This window comes from Perca flavescens, chromosome 23, assembly GCF_004354835.1.
Source record: "Perca flavescens isolate YP-PL-M2 chromosome 23, PFLA_1.0, whole genome shotgun sequence".
NCBI lineage: Eukaryota > Metazoa > Chordata > Actinopteri > Perciformes > Percidae > Perca > Perca flavescens.
This window is the reverse complement of record NC_041353.1, coordinates 21,693,913-21,716,537: the sequence shown is the minus strand read 5'-3', so window position 1 is coordinate 21,716,537 and position 22,625 is coordinate 21,693,913. Positions and strand designations below refer to the sequence as shown.

At 42.2% G+C, this 22,625-nt stretch overlaps 1 protein-coding gene across 8 annotated transcripts in view; it reads right to left on the bottom strand.

The window, feature by feature from the left end:
* The window catches only part of osbpl8 (oxysterol binding protein-like 8), a 94,194-nt gene that overhangs the window by 29,086 nt on the left and 42,483 nt on the right, over nt 1-22,625 (bottom strand). For 4 of the 8 annotated variants that reach the window (XM_028571020.1, XM_028571021.1, XM_028571022.1 and 1 more), the window contains 2 exons: nt 18,956-18,992; nt 14,861-15,037 (listed from right to left, as the gene is read on the bottom strand). In XM_028571020.1, coding sequence (XP_028426821.1) covers nt 14,861-15,037; nt 18,956-18,992 — 214 coding nt within the window. The remainder of the gene's footprint in view (nt 1-14,860; nt 15,038-18,955; nt 18,993-22,625) is intronic. The other 4 variants (XM_028571026.1, XM_028571023.1, XM_028571028.1 and 1 more) reach the window with 2 other exon arrangements.

Genomic DNA, 22,625 nt, shown 5'->3' with positions numbered 1-22,625 from the left:
GTGTTCCGTCGGCAAGGTAGTGGTATTTTTAGCGTTTCGTATTGTAATTCTAAGCCGAGGAAGTGTGCCTGACTGGCGTGTGGAGAGGACAGTGAGGTTGTTGTGTTTTTAGCGGTTCATACTGTAATTTTAAGCCAAAAAGGTGTGTCTGTCGGTTGGTTACAGAGCTCAGCGTGAGCACGGGCTTTTATGCCTGTCAATATAGCCAGCATCTACCGTTAGCTACTCTGCTGTGCTGTGGAGTAACGTCTGGCTATGTGAGACTAGCATCTAACGTTAGCTACGCCGCTGTGCTGTGGAGTAATGTCTGGCTATGTGAGAAAAGCGTCTAGCAACATTGTTGTGAATGCTGCGGTCTCAGCCTGGCAACCTCCGTGAACTTCGAGTCTGGGCAGGAGGGGGCGGGGGAGACGACTCTCCAGTATTTTGAATTGCTAGTGCAGTAACTATTTTAACCGCTAGCTTCCAGTATTACATACAATATTACATATTGCACCTTTAAGAGAGTCAAATTGCAATGTTTGGAGTAAGAATGTAAGAAAAAGATAGCAGGAAAAAAAACTGTCAAATGCATTAAACGTTTTGTGTTAAAATACTTAAGAAATTTATTTTACACACCAAAACATAGTGAGGTCAAGGCTCATTTCTGGCACAATAAATAGATTGGTAGTGAACTTTAATACTCTTTTGTAATAGCCAAAAAGAGTCAGAGTAGTGGTTTCCATCAGATGCACTGAACAGAAACTGCTCTTTTCAGAGTCTTAAATGATCTATTGATGCATTGTGATGCAGGAGAATGTTCTGTGTTGGTACCAATATTTCAGTGCTTTTCATAACTATGCCTCAACAACTCTGTCTTGTGGTGTCCACCAAGCTTCTGTCCTTGGATCCAAATCGGTTTACATTGTACATGCTTCCTCTCGGGCAGACAATAAGTAATTTTAAAGATATCCTCTGCCATTTTTATGCAGATGATATTCAATCATACTTCTCGTTTAAGCCTCAAAATGCCTGTTCTATATAACTGTCTCAATTCTACAAAAAAAAAAATGGCTGGCAGATAATAAAGCTAACTAATGACAAAAAAGACTCTTATTTCAATATACCAATTTGATTTGTCAAATGAAATCGTATGAGGTACAGTTCCAGTGAAATATAATCATCATCTTCTTCATGTTGTACATAATTCATCATACAGCAGACTGTGGTCGTCAGATCGGCACACGAAAAAGAGTCACCCAGTTGAATGCCACCGGTTAGCCAGGATCCAGCCAAGTCTCGGCTAGAGGACACCACAGCTCCTGACATGCCGGTGGAATACAACGGAGGCCACACAGCTCCCCATCCGACGCCTGCACAATGACAGCAGGATACCCAGCAGAGAAGTTGCAGTCTGTTTTCAATTCACCCATGCCTCGATGCCCCCTGTGAAGTAGAGATGGACGCAAAGATTGCCTTGCTTGTCCACATAGTCGGGATCGTAGCCATAGGTGGTAACTGCCATCTTCACCTTTTTGTTCTTCGTTTACTCTGTTTACATTTTAAAACTTTGGTTCGCTGTTTCTACCAGCTGATGAACATGGCTAAACTTAGGCCCATTGTGTCCCTGAGAAGGAGATGATTTTTCATGCATTTATTTCATCCTGTCTTGACAATTGCAATTGCCTTTTCACCTGCCTTAGAAAGAATACCCTGGATAACTTACAAACTGCTGCCGAGCTTATGACCAAGTCCTCCAAAATGTCTCATGTTACACTAATTTGGATGTATTTATATTGGCTTGCCATCAATATGAGAATCCACGTTAAGGTTCTTGTGATTAAGTTAAGAGCCTCGCAGGGCCAGGCACCTGCCTACATTAAAGAGCTTGCAGCCCTTCATCACCAGTAGGAATCCGAGGTCCTCCGATCAGGGCTTGTGGGTTGTTCCTCGTTCCAAGCTCAAGACAAAAGGAGAATGTGCTTGGACTTAAAAGGATTTGTTACTGTTTTTAAACCAGCTATGTGCCATCTTTGTGTCTGCAGTGGGTTTAGATGAACAGTGTTTGGCCTTCCTCCATGGCACCAGTGCACAGACGAAGGCCAAACACCACGTCGTTTCACGTCATCCGACGGATCTTGGCAGTCCTCCGCTGGGAGTTCCATGCACGGGCACCACGGAGGAAATCCAAACACTGTTCATTTAAACACACTCCCCACACTGCCATGACACAGAGCTGAGAGTGAGGTCTTCAAAATTGCTTTTGTTTGTGTCTGACAGCAAATCAATCATCGAATGTTTGGCCTTTCTGCTTGTTCAATAAGATAAAAGATGAATTGATTATGGAAGTAGTTGCAGATACATTTTCTGTGGAAAGACTAATCATTGTATTAGTTCTGGTGGGTCTTGTAAAAAAACAACAACACATGTTTCTCAGTAAGGTAGCAAAAAAAGGATTAAGGGCATCCCATCTGCACCAGTTGTCTCCTGCATTCTCTCTTAAAGCTGGTGTCTAAATAATCTAAAATAAGGATGAATGGAGCCAAGGCTGGGAGTTGACTATGAGAAAAACACAATGAATCAGACAATGTCTTGTGGCTCAAGTTATTGCTGGACAAGGCTCGTGATCAAAAGGTCACCAGCTTGAATCCCCAGACACAGAAGGGTCAAAGGAGAGAAAGACAATGACGAACAATCTCCCCTGCCTCAATAAATGCTGTTAGGATGCCCTTAGGCAAGGCACTTATTTGCGTGAGCGGCTCATTGGCAAACAGCAGAGAACGTAACGAAAGTTGTACTTGGTCGCATAAGTCTGAAGTACTGCATAAAAGCATGGCAGTGTTTGTGCAGAGTCAGCCTTTCCTGGATTAACAAAGGTTAAAAACAGTCAAGTGGAACAGAACATCCACTCTCTTAAAGCTCCAGGGGCTGCCAGCTGTCTGCCTCCAGGTTCGTGTCCTTTTCAGCAAGATAAACAAAGGAAAGATCACTGGGGAAGTGGTTTTACAAGTGAAAACTAAATTGATTTAAACCTAAATGTCCCAGGGGATTTGGTTTACTTCTAAAAGCAAAAAGGATCATCGCTGCACTCTCATAGAGGTATCATTGAAACCTGAGAAAAACAAGCCAGCTGAGCTGAGACCTGAGCCTTCCTCATTCATCAGTTTCATCAGGTCTGTTTAAACAGTGACAGGCCATAAATTACTATCTATGTTGTTCTCCAAATGTGGGGAGAGAGGACAGAAAGTCCTTGAAGAAAGGAGTCATGAACAAACAACGCACAGCTATGACCAAGCAAAATTCTTAATTAATCTATCCTTTATGTACTATTTGATGCAGTAGGTTACCTAAATCATAGCATTTAAAAGTTAACTCATACTGTTGCTTTTTTATATTAGTATGACTTCTAACTGATGCTATTTGCCTTTTAGCCGAACTGAAATTAAAATGTAGTTTTGCTAAAGAAGCACTACAAAGTTGTGTTCCCTTCAGTAGTGCACCCCAGAAGATGATGACACATCTCCTAGCAACACCAGCCCTCAGATGTCACTCACCAGCTGTCATGAGAATCTCCCACCCAGAGGCTTGAAGCCTATACGCAGTTTTCACAAATATGTCCAAACCGTTTTCATCCTCTTTTGAAAAATGGAAAATTGTGCACAATAGCTGCAGCACCATTATAGCTTCTTACTCAAAAAGTGAGGAGATTTCGAATTTAACTTTGACATCTTATTATTTTGTAGTTACTTATATTTGTGTTTAGCAGTAGGAAATGATTACATTGTACTTTTAGATATAGAATACAACATACAGTACGCCCATCGACTGTGTTCATGGTGGTAATGCATTCAAATGTACATTTTTCTAGGTTCCTTTCTCTCTGCTAACATAAACAATGTGCTTTTTGTTGCAGAAACTGGAGCGCAACCTCATCCAAACCCAGTCTGAATCCATTCTCTGAAACCAAAGACAGAGCAGACCAAAATCAGTCCAAACGAGCGTGCAGTGTATTGATCAGGAGAACTCATTTCCTTTTTTAGTTTGAACGTATCTAATGCAAGCTACTGACAGTCAACAGTACATCTAAAGAAAATGTAGTAGCCACAGTGGAGAACTATTCGACACACCTTCACAGCTCATCAGTCCAAACACTGACATCCACTACTACAGAGATACTAGTCAATCAAAAGGTAAAACAACAATGTCTACTAATGGGCCGGCGACACTTCGTATCATACACCCACCTGGCAGCGAGATGGGTGACAGCTCGTTATAGCCCCCGAAGGAGGCATTGCGGATGAGTTTGCGTCCGTCTGGGTGTGGTGGTCGAAGCGACGCTGTACCGCCGCACGTGGAGAAACGGCGGCGACTCAGCAGGCCCTCCTCCTTCATCATTGGGCCGGCGGGAGCTCACTCGGCGTGCGGGAGGAAGGGAGGGAGGGGTAGGGGAGTGCTAAGGAAACTCAAGGGTAGAAGATCGAGGGAGGTCGGGAAACAGTCCGATCCGTCCCACGCAGCTAGAGAGCCAAGCGAATAAACCAACCAATACACAAACAGAAACACACAGAGAGTAGCTCAGAGACTAGGCACTGAACAAGTGCAGTATGCTGCCTTTCTCTACGCTTCCTTCAGCAGACTGCTCCCTTTCTCGCGCTCTCTCTCAAACACACACAAACACACACTGTCTCCCTCTCTCTCTCTGCTCTGTGAGTGTGTATGAAAGCAGCAGCCTGTAAGTACTTAATAACGAATAAGCTGAGCCCCTCCTACTCCCTCTCTTCTGGATGGGTAGGAGAGCGGCATCTTAGCTGGAAAAGAGCCTTTATGTTCCACATCTCATCTTTCTATTCTGCTCAATCTCTTGCATCATTTTAAAATTCAGGACTTTAAATTTGAAGGGACACTTATTCCCACGGATTAATCATTGGGGTTTAACGATACTTGTTAATATCTTGTAAAATATTCCTCAAGCTGAATTTAGTTTCACCATTCACTTTTATGACATCAGTGGATGATGTTAGAAATACAGGGAGGATTTGCTTAATTGAAGTGTATTTTTCTTCCCTCACAACAGCTATGGAAATTGAAAACCACATTTTGGACAAAAACAAATTGCAAATTTCCACACACAAAAAGAAATGCCATAACCTAAACATACATAACCATATCACTTGTCAGAGTCTAAACAGATTTGATAGATAAAATTTAGATCCAGTTGCCCACCAAATCCATTCAGTAACATGGAGAGCGTTTCACCATCAAGTGTTTGTTTCAGCCTAATGCTGCCAGTTCCCAGGAAGTGCTGGTTTGTGTAACAGTAGAGGGCCACTGACGACTCCAGTTCTTGTAACCATGCTTATCAAATCAGAATCCAGAATTGCCACAACTTAAATAAATTCAAATCCACAGGTTTTTACATAATATACGTTTTTTTGGTTGTTTACCTATTGTGTCTGTAACTTATCAAACAGGCAGCAAATACTTGCTTTCTGTAGGTGGACAAGCTTAGAGTCATTTCTCAGGCTGGTGTGGTGTAGCTTTACCACTGTGAGAGTCACATGCAAATACTGGCACATGTAGGCACTGTGGTTAAAGCTCTGTATAGAGCCTCACTGATTTATCCATCAATATGAAAGGCTTTTGGCAAGGCGAGGCAAGGCTGTTGTGTTAACTGCCTATACAGACCACCAGTTGTTAATGAATATCGACATTATTAGCCATGAAATGTCCTTTTAAGACACTGTATGCCCTCCCTCCTTCTAATCACACTATTCTCTTGTCACTTAGGTAATGCAGCTTGTAAACCGAGACTGTTAAGCATCAGACTGCACACACACGCACAATCACAAAACACGCTCTATTGAGGACAGAAGGAAGCACTTGATCACACCAGTGCACCACTAATTACTTTCAAACATGGGGTACTAATCAGACCTAGAGTAGCTACAGGAATGTTGATTAATTAAAAATTTGAATCAATCCAATATATAGCCTACATCTTCATATTTCCATATTTACTATATTCAGCTTTTACAGCTGGAAAGTCTGAATTCAGATTCACATAAAGGCTCCAGTCACTAAATGCTGCATTACAGCGTGTGCTTCTCCTGAGTACGGTTAAATACAGTAGTATGTACCAAATGCTTTGTCTGTGACCGAGCAGGTGACACTGACTGTAAATTGCTTTGTTGGCAGACATCTGTGATGCACTTAGGACACCGTTTCGTGGAAATGTTATCTCAATAGATGGAAATCCAGCTGTATTTTTTGGGGGGGAATAAATGTGGATCAGACCAGATGAAAAGCTAATATATTAGAATTATTTCTGCAAGGGCACCAGTGGTTACTTTATCTCTGCTTGGCATGGGCCTTATCTTTGAAACCTAATCTGCTTCCACGCTGGCATCTTCATCTTCCTTTCAACTGTCCTGTTTTACTCCTTCTTTTTAGCATGTTGACAAACCTATAGCATTCTGCTGGCATCATACCAAATCGTGCTACCAACTGTTCATGGAGACATTCCATCCAAGATAGCTTGAAGGAGTGTGCAACAGTGTATTCCCCTCCATAGCAACTGTCCCGGAGCTAACTGATGAAACTTATAAATCTGCAGCTCTGCCTGCCTGACTGAAGTGTGCTTTAATTAACACAGATAATTAGGATTTTCTGTGTTTATAATTCAGATTCCAGACCTAATTAACCTGCAAGTGAAAAGCCAATCTCTGCTGGTCCAATGGCATTTGAGAAAAACATTTGCCAAGTATAGTCATCATCTGGGTTATTTTTCAATTTATTTCCAGTGAAGTTAGGGTTGACTGATTCTGGCAAATCCTACCCTCACCACATTCACTAATGCCTCATTACCACTGCATGGTTGGCTCGACTCAACTCACTTTTGGTACGAGATGCTTTTTATCGATTTTGTTTTCCACAACGCATAGTACCTTGTCAGTGTAGGCTGAATTCTCAGCTGATTGCCATAGTGCCCCTGCATGAAACTGCCGTGACATGACATTCACTAAATCCTTTCATCGGCAACCAAACAGAGAAACATCTGCACTTCGTCAAATGTATGGTGTAGGGTGTAGTGTATATCGTAGTTCTGCGGGCTGCCATTTTTTAAAATCTGGGCTGAATCAATAAAAACATTGTGGTCTCAATTGACTGTAGCTTGCTTATTTCAAAATATCAGGTTTCTGCAGGATGCCCTGTGTGGCGCTAGTGGCGATTCTCTGACCACTCAGTAGGGCTGGGTATCTGTTGGTACTCAATACCTTTAAGGCATCAATTGAAATAACCCAGTAGCGAGTAGTATCCAAACGTCTCCAGTCAAACGACACCTGCATTCAATCCTTTTTGTACCCAGATCTAGAAAAAAATTTGTTGTATGTTTTCCTCGCAGACAATCGCCGCAAGCGTTCTTGTGTGGTTGGCCCAATTACAGTTTTGTAGTTATTTAATGAATATTTTAATGATTCGAACACTTTCAAAACATATTCATGTAAAAATCATTTGGATGGGGATGAGTGGTGGTTGCATTTTACGCAACTGAATGCTTCCATTCACATGATGGGTATTGAATCAAGTAGGAAAGAAAAGGTACCAAATGGAGTACTCTATTGGTATCCATATCACTTTAGGGTACTGGTATCGTAATATTTGAAGGGCCCTACTTTAACGATCTGAAACGCAAGTATCAAATGTGAAACGCAAGTAGCTTTGTGGGCGGATCTCGGCCGCTGTTGCCATTATGCCAGCGGGATAAATGACTCTTGCGCCCGATGCAAATCTAAAATGGGTTGGTCTGAAGTAGCTAGGTGTGGTTTGGGCGTAAAGTGCAATAAACCAATCAGAGCGTTATCTCACATTCCCTTTAAGAGCAGGCACGCTTGTTCCATGGCGGATTGCTATTATGACGGCGGATTTGCCTGGCGCATGTCAGCGGGAGCTGTCCGGGATGCGACAAAGTAATAAATGCCGTCTTGACCGGGTGGCGATGTTGCTGCAGCCTCTCGGGGACATCTCCTCAAGTCTGGAGAGGATTGCTGCAGCCATGTGGGCCTCCAAACACACCACCTGCTCCTGTTGCCCCTTCCTCCTCCCCCGTCTCCATCTCCATCCACCCGCTCAACTAGGAGCGCATCGCGCATAGCCACTCCTGGACCAGATTCCGCCGGAGTGTCCAATCCCGCCGTAGTTCAACATCACGTCTCCTTAAGTCCTCTAATATTTCCTCATTTATATCATCAACACATCCATGATTCATGGAAATGTTGTGTAAAACACAACAAGCCACAAAGCCACAACTGAAGCGCATTTTCAGTAATATATTCCTTGTAATTATGTATGGTTTGCAAAAATGGGAACTGCTGCGTCTGTGTAGATGAGAGAAGCAAGGTGTATGCGCGTTGTGCACACGCTACATTATGGCCAAGCATGCGCCCCTAAAATAGCATCTGAATAACGCCCCACTCACTTTAGACTAGCACCACTGACTTTAGACCAGGTTTTTCCTGGTCTGTGGTGGAATTGTTTTCTGAAACTGCAAAATAGCACCAGGTAACGTTTGCGCCTGAACACGCCTCCTCTTTTCGCTGAACCACCCCCGGGAGCGCAAATACATTCCCTAATTTACCGACGTGCGTCTGTGGAGGGAAAAGTCTGCTCTGTGTCGGGTGCAAAATAGAATGATACATGCGTCGGTGTACAAAGGCAATTGCGCTGAGTGCAAGATAGGGCCCTAAACGTTTACTAGCCCTACCAATCGGTGGTCTGCAGTGTGTTAACTCCACCTTCTAGTATCGGCTCAGCTTGTTTACTCAAACTTTAATACCTAAATGGTATACCAGAGGGAATACCATTTGAAAATTGCAGTTTTGGTTTCATAATCAAACTTTACATTACCACACAGTTCAATGTGATTAACATCAACTGGATTACATAACCCATGATTTCACATATATTAGCAGATATCAGGATATACTGTATTACAATAAATCCCTTCTTTCATAGAAGGCAATAAATAAGGAATATATATATATATATATATATATATATATATATATATATATATATATATGTTGTCAAAACAATTAAAAATGTCTATTGTATATATTTGTCAATATTGTTTTGGACGACACTTTACATTCTGATCCTTGCAGATTATGTTAATTTTGCACTAAAGTTTCTAATAAAATGAGAAAATATCCGTACTTTTTATTTGTTTAATTCACACAAAGTGAATGTATTGAATTAGCAGAAAACATGCTATATCGTTATCGAGATATGAAATGACCTATATCGGGATAGAAGATTTTGGCCATATCGCCCTACATCAGATACGGTGTGTGATCCGTGAAAACAAAAAAACTTTTGGAGCCTATAATCTGTTTTGTTATTCTTTTCAGCTGATACCAGCAAGAAAACTTTTTCATCATGACAACCCTGATGGGAAGCAGATAATCTTGCTTTGTAGTCATTCAGAAAGTGTATAGTAAATAAAATATTTCTAACAGAAGGGTAAAGCTCAAAGGAAGCACAATGCAGACAAGCTATGACACAGTAACCCACGAGTTGAAATACATCTGATACCATGCAGTGAAGCTGAAACACACACTGCAGACAGCAGGTCACATGCAGACAAGCATCTAGTCTTACATAAACCCTACAAGGGGACCCTGTAAGCCTGGGATCAGCTTTGCAACAAAGAGGCTTTTAAATACGAGCCTACAGGCATCTTCTGTTGAACTCTTCTCCTCATAGTAAGAACTAACTAGAAGTAAGAATTTAGGCACTTTAAAAAAAAAAAATGAATCAAGGATTGTGTCTATGTCCACATGACAAGTTAAGAAAAAGACATTTTTAACATGTTACCTTAGTGTGAACTTCTATCCTCATGAGAGCCATCTCACATAGACAATGCGCACGTGCGCACACACACACACACACACACACACACACACACACACACACACACACACACACACACACACACACACACACACACACACACACACACACACACACACACACACACACACACACACACACACACACACACACACACACACACACACACACACACAAAACAGAAAGCAAGAGGACAGCACAGGTCAGATATTGGATTTCACATAAGCAGGTACAACTAGGACAACACAGATGACAAGCAATAACAAGCACTACCTTGTCAACTGTCACTACTTCACACTGTACCTTGTGTTCCTTCAGGCTAAAACTTAAATTTTAAATAAAATTTTAAATTCCTCACAGCAAGCGTCAATGCTGCAGTCAGTTCCACATCTGTAACAGCACTCAGTTGGAGCTGTTAAATGACTTTGCTGAACACAGCAAAGAAGTGTCCCAAGGTCAAGTGTTAACAGGACTCCAAATGTCCAAATCATGCTAAAATCCCTATTGCTTCAGATCCAGGTCGTGTCAGATCCAGGTCGTGTCAGTCCAGGCGAGAATTTGGCCGTCCGAGTATAGCTCAGGCCCAAAAGCCGACATGTTCAGCATCACTGCGTCCCGTTCTCCTTTACTTCCACGGACTCTTCGTTACCTACGGTGCATATCGCCCCTGTCAAGCCGTGTGCCTCTTAGAGCTCAGGCCTCCCAGGGCTCAGCCAATGGATCAATGGACTGCTGGATTGGCAGTGGCCGAGGGTGCAGAAAAGACCAGCCCCCTTCATGTAATTAACCCCATCTGACGTGCCGTTATCCCTGAGGCTGAGTTTAAATCCATGCTGACCCCACCTGCTCTCTGCTCTTGCACTCCCTTGCTTTCCACCTCCCTTCAACTCACTTCCCTTCAAATAGGTTCTTCATTTCTTTTCTTTTTTAAATCTCTTTCACAACTTTCTCACTATCTTTTCATCTTCAGTACATCAATCTCTCTCTCTCTCTCTCTCTCTCTCTCTCTCTCTCTCTCTCTCTCTCTCTCTCTCGTACAGGTAGACTCTCTGTTTACATGGAGAGACGACAGCAAGCCAGTTAAAGACGGCTAAAGCGAGAGCAGCTCCAAAGCCGATTGAGGAAGCCCGGTCAAACAACCTTTATTTTTGTTCTCAGTGAGTCATTAAGAAAAGAAGGCTCACTTGCCAGCCAGACCACAGAGACACCAGGGATTGTCTGTGCCTGTGTGATGCAAACAAAACTCACATCCCAGCTACAATGTGAAAGCAGTCTGAGTTATAAACTAATAAGACTATAATTAGAACATAAATAGGATAATAATATATGGGCAAACCTTCTTTCTCTCCGTGGTCAGAAAGCACAGGGGAGACACTTTGTTTCTCCGGAGCTACACGCTCCGGAACTAACCCCGTCACTCTCTCAGTTGTTCTCCACACACACTCCCCATGCGCTAGGACGATGCAGAAACACCCGCACTCAAGTATAAATCCTTACTACGGCGTAGGCCACTTACGTACAAACATAAATCAGCCTCAAGTCTCAGCCCTGTGATTGATTTGCGACACGTCAGGGTGCACCTCTCGCCCAATTAGCTCCAGGCCTCCCCAAAGATCAGTGGGTACAGCTAATGGAGGATAGTTAGCATTAGTTGCTTGAGGCACCCTGGCTAAAATCACCAATTTTAAATTGGCTGTAAATGGGAAACCAGGTTTATTTGTTGTCTAGCAGCATCAAGTTACCAAAATGAGCTATGGAACATGACTAGGAAAAAGATCATTATCGTCATAATCGATGTTCACACTATAGTTGTCAATTTTCACACAACTCCTACAATCTTCAGAATTAACTATGTCAGTATAACACTCATTATCTTGTGACTCTAGAGTAAAAAAAAAAAAAAAAACATTTGGTCAAGAAAAACAAATCAAGGCATACACTGTCATCACTTTGACGCAAGACCAAGGGCTCAAAGTGAAAGCCATGGATAGCCATTTTTTGTGCAGCAGGGAGTTGAGTGTCAGAAAAAAAAAGCGTCTTCACAGATGCAATTCTGGTTAGAAGGTGTGTATACATAGGTTTGCTGCTGCTGTATCAGCACACGCTCTCAGGATAATATTTGCCAAAGACTCTTTTATATTTTATTATACTAATATGAGGCCTAACAGTGTGAAGAACAGAAGCAGGTCTTTAACTACGGCTGTGTGAAGTGCACAAAGACCTGTCTAACTCTTGATAGATGCACCAAAATATTAATGACCACACACAGGCACAAGTCTGATACACTAAAGAATATGCCCACATCTACGTGTCTATGGGAGTCAGACAGTATATTGGGTTATATGTTGCGTCAAGGTCAAAAAGAGGAATGTGTATTTGACAGTATTTCTATGTTATGCTCACTCCCTCTTGTGGTTGGACGCAGGCTTACAGCCCTTTTAAAAGAGGCTAAAAACAAGACAGGCTGTTACCTCAAATGTATTATTTCGACAATACTAGAGCTACCCAAATGTTTAACAAACAAAAGGTAAAATCCAACAAATCGAGCATTGATGAGTCACGTTTGAAATTACACACTTTATTGATTATTATGTTATGTACTGTGTTTGCCGTTTTAGATGTGAAATAGTGTTAAGTGCAAATCTGCGACATTTCCTCGGTTTATCAAATCCAGCAACAGAGACATGCCCTCTTTCACAAGCTTTCACATGAGACCTGTGATACTGGCAGACTATGAAACTGATGGAGACTGGTGAGATGCCCTATCTGGATCAAAATCACCGGGCAACAGCAGGCCGAACACTGGTAATCTAATCTGCTTGATGAGCTTCTTGCCCTGCCCATCACTTGAGTGTGTACTTTAAAGATTTCCCCCATCGCCGTGCGGTCATAAAACAAAACCTGACTGTATGAATCTTTGACCAAAACAGATACTTAGAGGATGTACAAGTAAATCCGGCAGCACACTAACCACAGGACAAAATCCACAAGAGGGAGCTATAACACAAGAACAAGGTCCAAGCAGTGTGAGGGGTGATGTAAGACCCTAGCCAAATCTCCCCTCCAGTTTGTTTGTGCTTATGCATCCTCTCTTTGTTTTGTCCCTAATCTGTGGTCAAGGGAGCCCCAGTAGTATGACAGGACACGATCACGAGACCACAATGAGTGTCAATAAAGCATAAGAAGACGATGTCCAACCACACAGCCAGATTGTGATGACCTCTTGAAACAACAGCGGTCATTTTGTACCTCAGCAGTATTTAAAGAGCAACAGCAAGAGTCTGACGATCAGGCAGCTAACCTAGTCCGGGTTTACCACAAGAACACCTGCTGATTTATAATCCTATCCAATCCTATGTGATCTACTGATTATTAAACATTCGATGGCGCAGAATTACAAAAGCAGCACAAAGAGAGAGGATGTAAACCTGAACACCGCGCAGGTTTGCGGCTGTGCATCGGTAAACCGACTGGAGAAGAGAGAGCATGAGTCACTGTTTCTCCACCAGGAGTGTCTGGGAAAGGTACAAGCTAAACATAACACTGACAGCTTGTCCCAATGCTAGAAACGTCCACAGTCACCCGTATGTTTTAAATTGTGAGTGTCAGGGTGTATCATCAGGTGTGTGTTTGGGTCATCCATACAGTAGGTTTTCATTTCAGGCATGTAGCTAGTGGTTTTTATCTGGAGCACGGTAGATTCAGTGAGCAGGGGGGAGTTTAGTGGCTTGCCCACGTTCAGTGGCTACGTGGCTGCTGCTGCACTGATCCAGTCTGTGACCTTTCTGTTATGAGACGGCTGCTCTGACCATTCAGCAACCAATTCATATTCATGTCTTTTATCAGGACAACTGCTGCAGAGGAACTGGACTTTTGCCGTCAGCCTCATCACATAGAACTAGTATTACCAGAAAAGGTGAAGGGGTTCATGAAAACCAGATCACTGGAGATCACCAAGACATTTAATCCCATGCAAAGCTGTCATGTTAGGGAGACAGATACGGTAGGGATTACTCTCTCTGAATCGCTGGTAGACTTTTAAAAGCAATTCTATGCAACTTTTGCTGAAAAAGCTGCAACTGTGGCAAATAGTAGCAATTTTGAATTAATAGTAAATGTTAAAATGTAGTTACAAGTAGCACAAGAAGAGAGAAGTCGTGAAGTCAACTAGCTGACGGACAAAACCGCTGACTGTACTGAACTGAGCAAGACAGTGTTCTATTATGTATGAGCTTATAAGCTTGAAAGAGGACAAACGTGTTATTTCTTATTTCAATTAAAACGCAGTCTCTCTTTAATGTGAAACATCTGCAGAAGTGTCGAATTTAATTAACAGAGGAAGAAAGACAAAGCGGGATCTAGCGTAGTATTGTGTTGGTTAGAAAAGTATTTCTGTTCCAAACCTGAGTATGGTAAAACTAAGGTAGATGTATGTACGTAAAACATGCTGTGTAAATGGACATTATGAATCTACCACGACGACATGTAAACATGGAGGAAGTACTGAGTGTAAATGGTGAACAACAGCAAATTCACGGGGCAAATGGGAGGAAATGAGAAAAACAGGGACTTGTTACTATAATATTGTAAAATATACTTACATAACAGGGAAATTAGAAATATAAGTCTGTCTGAAAAAATGAATAGGGCTAGTTTTCTTTGTACTTTAAGTAAATAAAGACCTGGGCCACTATTTCTGAATTTACAGTGGCTGTTTTTGCCATACAACTTTGTTTGTTTCTATTAAATATGCTTTTTCCATCTTCCTGAATTGGAATGTGGTGTGAGTGCAGATCATAACAAGCAGAGGTAATAAGATCATGTACGTATTATATGACGTCATAAAAAGAAAAAGTTGTAAGATAGGAGTATATTTTCATCTCAATTTGATACTGAACAAACCAAAGTTTAAAATTTTAAACCTTGCCTACTTGCCGTAAACAGTGGAGTGCAGAGGAAGTGTGTATCTTACCGTGTGTGTAGCTGACCCCCGGGCTGAGGGTAGAGGGGGTAGCAATGTGCTCCCTGTTGGGCGTTTGGAGGCCTGCCTCCTTCTCTTTCTCCTTCTCCTTGTCCCGCTCCTTCGCCTGGCGCTGGCTCATCCTGCCTGGGGTCAGAAGTACGGTGTCATCCCCGCACACTACGGCAGCTACAAGCAGCGAGTAAGAGCCACGGACACAGCAAGGAAGGGAGGTGAGAGAGGAATAGGAAGGACATGAGAGGAAAGATCAGACATGTTACCATCTTACTTCAGATCAGGAAACATCTAGAGACAGCCCTCTTGTGGAGTACCTGCTAGGTGCAGCTTTCTGGTTCATAACCCAGGTTGATAACGTTTTTTGTTTGTTTTTTCATCCATGTCTTACAATTGGAAAAAGAGGTGTGCCATGAGTGCCGATAAGCTCAATATGTGTGCTTGTCTCTTATCATTCCACCTTATTTACCTGGTGCTGATGAAGCAAGCAGGTATGATATTCCTGGGAGCTCATTTGGTGTGGCAGAGGACCAAAATGAATGTATGACATTAGAACACAAGTTTTATCTTTGTGTAAGGACACACTCCCTGATTTTGTTATATGGGAGCGCCTAACAGTACTCCATGTTAAATTCAACACAGCTTGAGTACGAAAACATCAACAGTGAGCTGGGAGGAGATTTGGGAATTATTCTGACATGGAACTTCTTGGGTTGAGAAATTAGGTTTGCCAGAACATTTACCACAAGTGAAGATGGATTCAATATTATGTGGGGCTAATACTAGGTTGCTCTAGCCAAAATATCACTTCATTTTGAAGCTCGCTTGTAAGCTATGATAACGGGAGCTATTGGTTTTCAGGCCTATTGATTTATTTTGATTAGAGCGAATCAGTTAGTCAGTATGAGTTTGGAGTCCCTCTTCAGGTGATGGGTTGGCAAAAACTTCCTTTAAATCAAGATATAAACTGAAGTGGATGTTGTTTTTTTTACACTATTCATTAGATACCACTAGATATTGGTACAATAATGTTTTTGAACAAGACATCCTGGGCTTTTCGATCTTTACGCTTGGTCTCTTTTACTCATCAGGTTTGGTCGAGGGCGCCTTTGCATAATTTATATTTTTCCACATTAGCTGAGCTACTCCACATTCTTTTCACAAAGGATTAATATGGTACACAAGTCGTCATCAAAGTAATTCTTACTGAAATGTAATTTTAATTGTGAGTTCAATTAAAAATTCCCTAAGGGGGATGTGATTTTCTTTTCAGTGTAGCAAATGAGTAAGATTCTAAACCCTGGTATCCTATATGCATATACACAAACACATATGGTAACAAAGATACTACATCATCCAGATCATAATTCAAGGGCGTCAGTGGCTGTCTATTTAATCAGAAAACAGTGTGTTTCAGTGGTGTGAAAATGCAGCTGTGTATGTCTGTGTGGTCTCGTAGGTATGGGTAAACCCTGAACACATGCTGACCCACTTTCCCAACTGACACCAGAAACAGACTGTTTCAGTAGCAGTAGCAAAGAGGACAGTGGTCGAGAAAGAACCATGGAGACAGAAACACGCATGGTGACACGCTTTCCCAAATTACACTGCTAGCTCACTCGTGTCACAGTAGAGTTTAATGGTTTGAATCTCCACAACAGCAGCCAGAAACCAAGTGGCAAAAACACTCAAGAGCAGGTACTCTGTGATATTTAAAAGGTCCAATATTTAATATATTTACTGCTATAAATCCAAAAAATTACCTCAATGCGTCATCAGATATTAAGGAAACATGCTAAGTTGAAATTCTATCTTTTCTGACAACAATGCTAATTGTTACGTGACGGAATTTCTGTTTGTGTCAAAACAACTGCCCAGTTTGTCAGCCAGGCCGGGGTGCCAGATATACCTGTAAAAAATGTAAACCCAGAACTTGTAACGCGTTACTCTAATCTGACCACTTTTTTCAGTAACGAGTAATCTAACGCGTTACTATTTCCAAACCACTAATCAGATTAAAGTTAATTATCCAAGTCACTGTGCGTTACTATTTTTGTCATTTTCCTTAGTAAAAATATATATTTTTGCTTTCTTTTTGCGTCTCGGGGAGTGAAGTCACGTATGCGACAAGTCACGTTTTCAGCATGTGGACAGTTCACGTGTACCACGCAGCGACACAAACGTAAACAACAATGGAGGGACGAGAGAGATGCGCGTTTTCTAGCTGGAAATACAGTCACTATTTTGAGTTTTTGTCAGCTAAAGACGGCAATATTAAGGTTTGTTTTACACTCTGTGCTGGTGGCGACAAGCAGAGAGCAGTAGGCTCAAGAACCCCAGTAAGTGGGGGAGAGTTGAAGAAGTTGGTCGGGCAGTAGGCCTATGTTGTAGAGGAAATGCTGCCCTTAAACACGGCTGACTTGCTCTCTTTCGTGCCATAATAAACCAGATCCTACTACTGGCAATGCCAAGCTACCTCACAGTAAACCGGTTGTCATGTTTATGTTGAGGCTGTGGTGGTGTTGTCGGCAGTTGCTGAATGTAACTAATAAAGTAACTTGTAATCTTTGTTACTTTTAAAATCCAGTAATCTGTAAAGTAACTAAATTACTTTTAAAATCAAGTAATCTGTAAAGTAACTAAGTTACTTTTTCAAAGTAACTAAGTTACTTTTTCAAAGTAACTGTGGCAACACTGCCCAGCACGCTACAGCTGTAACGTTAGTACAGCCATGAAAGCAGCAAACAAACTAACAGGATCAACGGAGATAGATACTACCCGACCTAAAAAAAATGGCATGTTTCTAACAGTTGCGTGACCAGAGAGCTAACAAACGCTGGGTAAATATTGGAGATGTATTTGAAAGATGGAGACAGCTTAGAGCCCAAAAGGATGCAGAGTTGGCTAATTTAAAAAAATAAATAGATTCAGGCGGATTTATCACAGCTGCATTTTACCCAAGTTGGTTACTGACAAAAACAATTGAGACACAGCAGCTAAAATGATCCCGACTGGTTCTGGCTAACGCCGCCATGCTAACCCTGCTAACTGCTTACGTTACCGGGAGGACCAGGCAAGTGGGCCATGGCTGTTTACAACTTGTAGCCTCTTCAGCGGCCGGAGCCGACAACGGTGAGTTATCTGAAGCCAAGAGAGGGGGGCTGTAAATCGGGAAGAGAGGACCGTGAGTTTGCAGTGTGTTCAGCGATTGTTGCCGTAATTCTAAGCCAATAAAGTGTGTTCAGTCGGGTGGAAAAAGACAGCAAGGTAGTGGTATTTTTAGTTTCTACAATAACTCTAAGCCTATAAAGTTTGTCTGTCTGGCGTGTAGAGAGGACAGTGAGGTTGTTGTGTTTTTAGCGGTTCCTGCTGTAATTCTAAGCATAGGAAGAGTGTCTCTCAGTTGGGTACAGAGCTCTGCGTGAGCACAGGCTTTTATGACTGTCAAAATAGCAAGCAGCTAACGTTAGCTACTCCGCTGTGCTGTGGAGTAATGTGTGGCTATGTGGGACAAGCGTCTAGCAACATTGTTATGGATGCTGCGGTCTCAGCCTGGCAACCTCCGTGAACTTCGAGTCTGGGCAGGAGGGGGGCGGGGGAGACGACTCTCCAGTATTTTGAATTTGTACTGCAGTAACTATTTTAAACACTAGCTGTCAGTATTACATATTGCACCTTTAAGGAGGCAGTGGCTCTACACACAGCTTATACAACTTGAAAAATTTGTAAGTACAAAGAAAGCCCCGAGCTAAATTAATGTAAAGAGACTGCATGCAAATGCTCCTCCATGACAAACTGCAGTTAATGGTTTAGTAACGAGGGTGGGCCTTTCCTGAATAAACGAAGGTGCTGGAGGAGCAATCAAAAGAACTATTAAGAAGAGTTTAAGTACACAATACCATGGAAAATAAACACATTTAGGAGAACATTTGTCAGAGAAGATTGCAGAAAATGGGTGCATTAATATTAGCTTTCTGCCCCTACTTGAAACACACACACTCCCTTATGTTCCATCTACCCCAAAAATACCAGCTCTGACCCCTGACTGTGTGCACTACCCTTAGCCCTTCCTTTGAAAGGGGACTGGCTTACCGGAGGTGGCTTGGTGCTCTCTCAACTCTGCATGGTGCTAGCAGGGGAAAAGGGTGGAGAGACAGAAAAAAAAAAAAAAAAAAAAGTGATAGGAGAGGAACACCGAGATGCAGAAAACAGAGAGTGAGATGGATTGAAAAAGTGTGTCAGAGATTTTGGATGAAGATTAAAGGAGGGGAAGGGGAGAGAGGTGTCCATCATGTGTTGTTGAGCAGATGTTGGCAGTGGTAGGTTTGCGTGCAGCAGGATGGACGATAGTGGGCAGCATCAGCAACAGCAGCAGGAGCAGCAGCAGGAGAAGCCGCAGCCACACAGGAGGACAACAAAAAAAAAAAGGAGGAGACAAGAGACAAGAACAAAAAAAAAAAAAAAAAAACAGACATTAGTTTAACCAAAATGTTAACAGAGGACACCACCACAGGACACAAAATTGGCAACAGATCGGGACAACGGCAGAGATAATGATGGGGGATTGGGTAATACAAGAGGATTGAATGAACGGACATTGCCACACACACACACACACACACACACACACACACACACACACACACACACACACACACACACACACACACACACACTTTGTACTAGCTTGCAAGAGCAAATGCTTATATTTCATCAGATCTGATATTTACTGTTGCATTCATCCATAACTAAACTAGTTATTATTACTGAATTATTATTAAACAAGCTAAAAGTCCACAGCAAGCGGCTCTGTGAGGCAGGACTTTGGCACAGTGGTACTTTGAGCTAAACACTGACTAGCATGGCAACATCCTCACAAGGACAATGCTCGTATGCTGCTGATGTTTACAGCAGCAAGTATAATGGTCACCATTTTACTTTAATGTGTACTTTAATTATATATACATATACACATAGTACACATATATTTTTTTTTTTATCTCTTTCATTTAAAAGAGGTGTTAGCACAGTGCCATCTAAAAAGTCCGACCCACAGATCAGCAACAGGAGCTCTCATTGGCCAGATGTTGAGCTCTGGCCCCACACACACTTCCACCTGTTGCTGCTAAACAGACAACAGAAACACCATGGCCAACTTTGTCCTGCAAGCAACACATCGGCAGCAGTAGAGCAGTAACCACACTCACGTTCACAATCACTTCTCAGACTCAGAAACAACACATCGCAGAATAGTCCTAATGTCTCCATCCTCAGGAGGACATTTGGCTCGGTGGAACTGCCCATTTAACAAGGTCCTAATTAGCACGCACTGGCAATCCGCACGGCTGCAGTGGATAGCGTGAAAAACTGACGTCACAGTCATACCTGGAACTACGACGGATTCTACTAATCGAGTCAGACGCAACACAACCGCAGACAGATCAGTAGGAGAAAGACAACGTCGCTGATTGGATATTTCTCAGTTAATCAGGAAGGGGAAAACTAAAAGCTAAGTTCTGATTGGCTAGGAACCTTAGAGCCACTGTCTGAGAGGATACACACTATACGAAGAGCTGCTTACAACAATAAGGCAAACGGATTTGGAAATAGTCACTGAACGTCAGAGGTCAATCAACATGGCTTTTTGGAGAGGCAGCAACAGAGTGGGTTTCTAATTTAATCTTGGCTCAGCTCATTCTCCCGTAGTGGGAAAGCACAGTTACACTTTGGCCTCTCCCTCTGGGTGGCAAAACACTGACCTACAGTCACGGGGTCATGGTGGTTACAGACGTGTGTGGCTGGAAGGCTGGGAGGATTCCTAGATAGTTCGTCCAAAATAGCCCAGGGATCCAAATCAACAATCTTCTGCTTTTGCCAACCTGTATGATAATGCTGCCATCCATGATCACAGTGAGTCTAATCCCAAAACAAGACAGATCACATTCTCTGTTTGGTTCAACAAGAGACAAACTAGGGCTGAACGATTTGGGGAAAAAAGCTAATTGCAATTTTACAGATATTTCGATTCGATTTGTGATTATTCTTAGCCACATATTACACCTTCTACGATCATGTTCAATAAAGTAATAAAAAAAAAAAAAAAAAAAAAATGGAAAAATCCACTGAAAAAAAGGACATTTCTGTAAACAATCTGTGATATGTAACATTATTCCAGCATTTATCTTGTAAAAAAACCCAGTAAATATAATAATGAAAAGTTACACCAAACATTCAACTAAATATTTCACATTTGATTAATCGCTGTCTTCACGATTAGCTAATCGCATTCTTTCAACTCACTAACAACGATAAACTCATGGCAACTATTGCCAATTTCCTTGACTGACAGACTGACGCGTGAACCCGGCTCGGATGCTCTTTATGAAAGCCTCACCTGATGATTAGTGCTGATTAATTATGCAGATGAGTGTGTAGGAGTGGGGAGGAGACTGTCAGAAGGGCTATGAATAATCCTAAAGTGTCACTTATAAAAAAATATATATATAAATTATGACAAGCAGCCTGAGAGGAGTTTTACTGGAACAGTGTAATGAGAGACACTGTTGGATCACTGCATGTGGCAGGCCTATATTAGCATTTGAAAAGCACTCTTAACTATACATTGATCAATTAAGCTGTGGAGGCTGGTGGGTGACTCAACCGTAGGGGTGGAGGGGTACAGTAGATTTAAATGCATGACAGGCCAATCAAAGGGTTTCTTTCTGGTTCAAGTTTGACTCATTCAACGGCGTTGAGATTCTCCTGACGGCACAGAGAATTAGAAATGGAGGACAAACCTATTGTCGCCGTCTGTGGCCACCCGGAGCTCTAAGACTCAACGTCAGTACTGTACAGAAACAGAACAAAGAAAGGAAGGAGGTTGGAGAAAAGTGAGCAAAGTTTATATTTTCAGAACTTACACGGTAAGAGTACAGGGTTAGAGTCTGAGAAAGTGTTGAAATGCATCTTACTATTATGACTCTAAGCTGGGACAAATCTCTCTCAAAACAGTATGGTTCAATGAAGCATAAGCATCCATTTACCGCAGCCAGCGTTGACTCCTGATTACTTTTTTTGTTTTGTTTTTTAAATGTGAGCTCTAGACTATTTTTAAATTGAATAAATGAGTGACTAGCACACGTAGAAGACGAACACCTACTTGAGAACGTCATTGCATACGTCGTCAGAGTGGGAAGGGCCTGGGTTTTTCTCCCAAGCTGCAGCAGCTAATATGAGGGCCACATTTCAGGCCTGATATTAAATCACAGAACTGATACAGGATCCTTTGGTTAATGGCTTGAAGGCAAGCACTGGATTGATAAAACTGGTGTCAGGTGCCTTGGGATCCATCCATCCATCCATCCATCCATCCATCTTCGTCCTCTTATCCGGTGTCGGGTCGCGGGGGGAGCAGCTCCAGCAGGGGACCCCAAACTTCCCTTTCCCGAGCAACATTAACCAGCTCCGACTGGGGGATCCCGAGGCGTTCCCAGGCCAGGTTGGAGATATAATCCCTCCACCTAGTCCTGGGTCTTCCCCGAGGCCTCCTCCCGGCTGCCTTGGGAAAGCAGGATATTTGAGACAGCCTTTGCACAGTGTCGGGTCTGTAACTATCAGTGGGCAGGTTTAGACAGCTGATCGAATGAGGCAAAGCAGTTTTAGGCTCCAGACGCTTTTGATACAAGTCATTAGTGTTATTTATCTTTTTATATTTATATATATATATATATATATATATATATATATATATATATATATATAT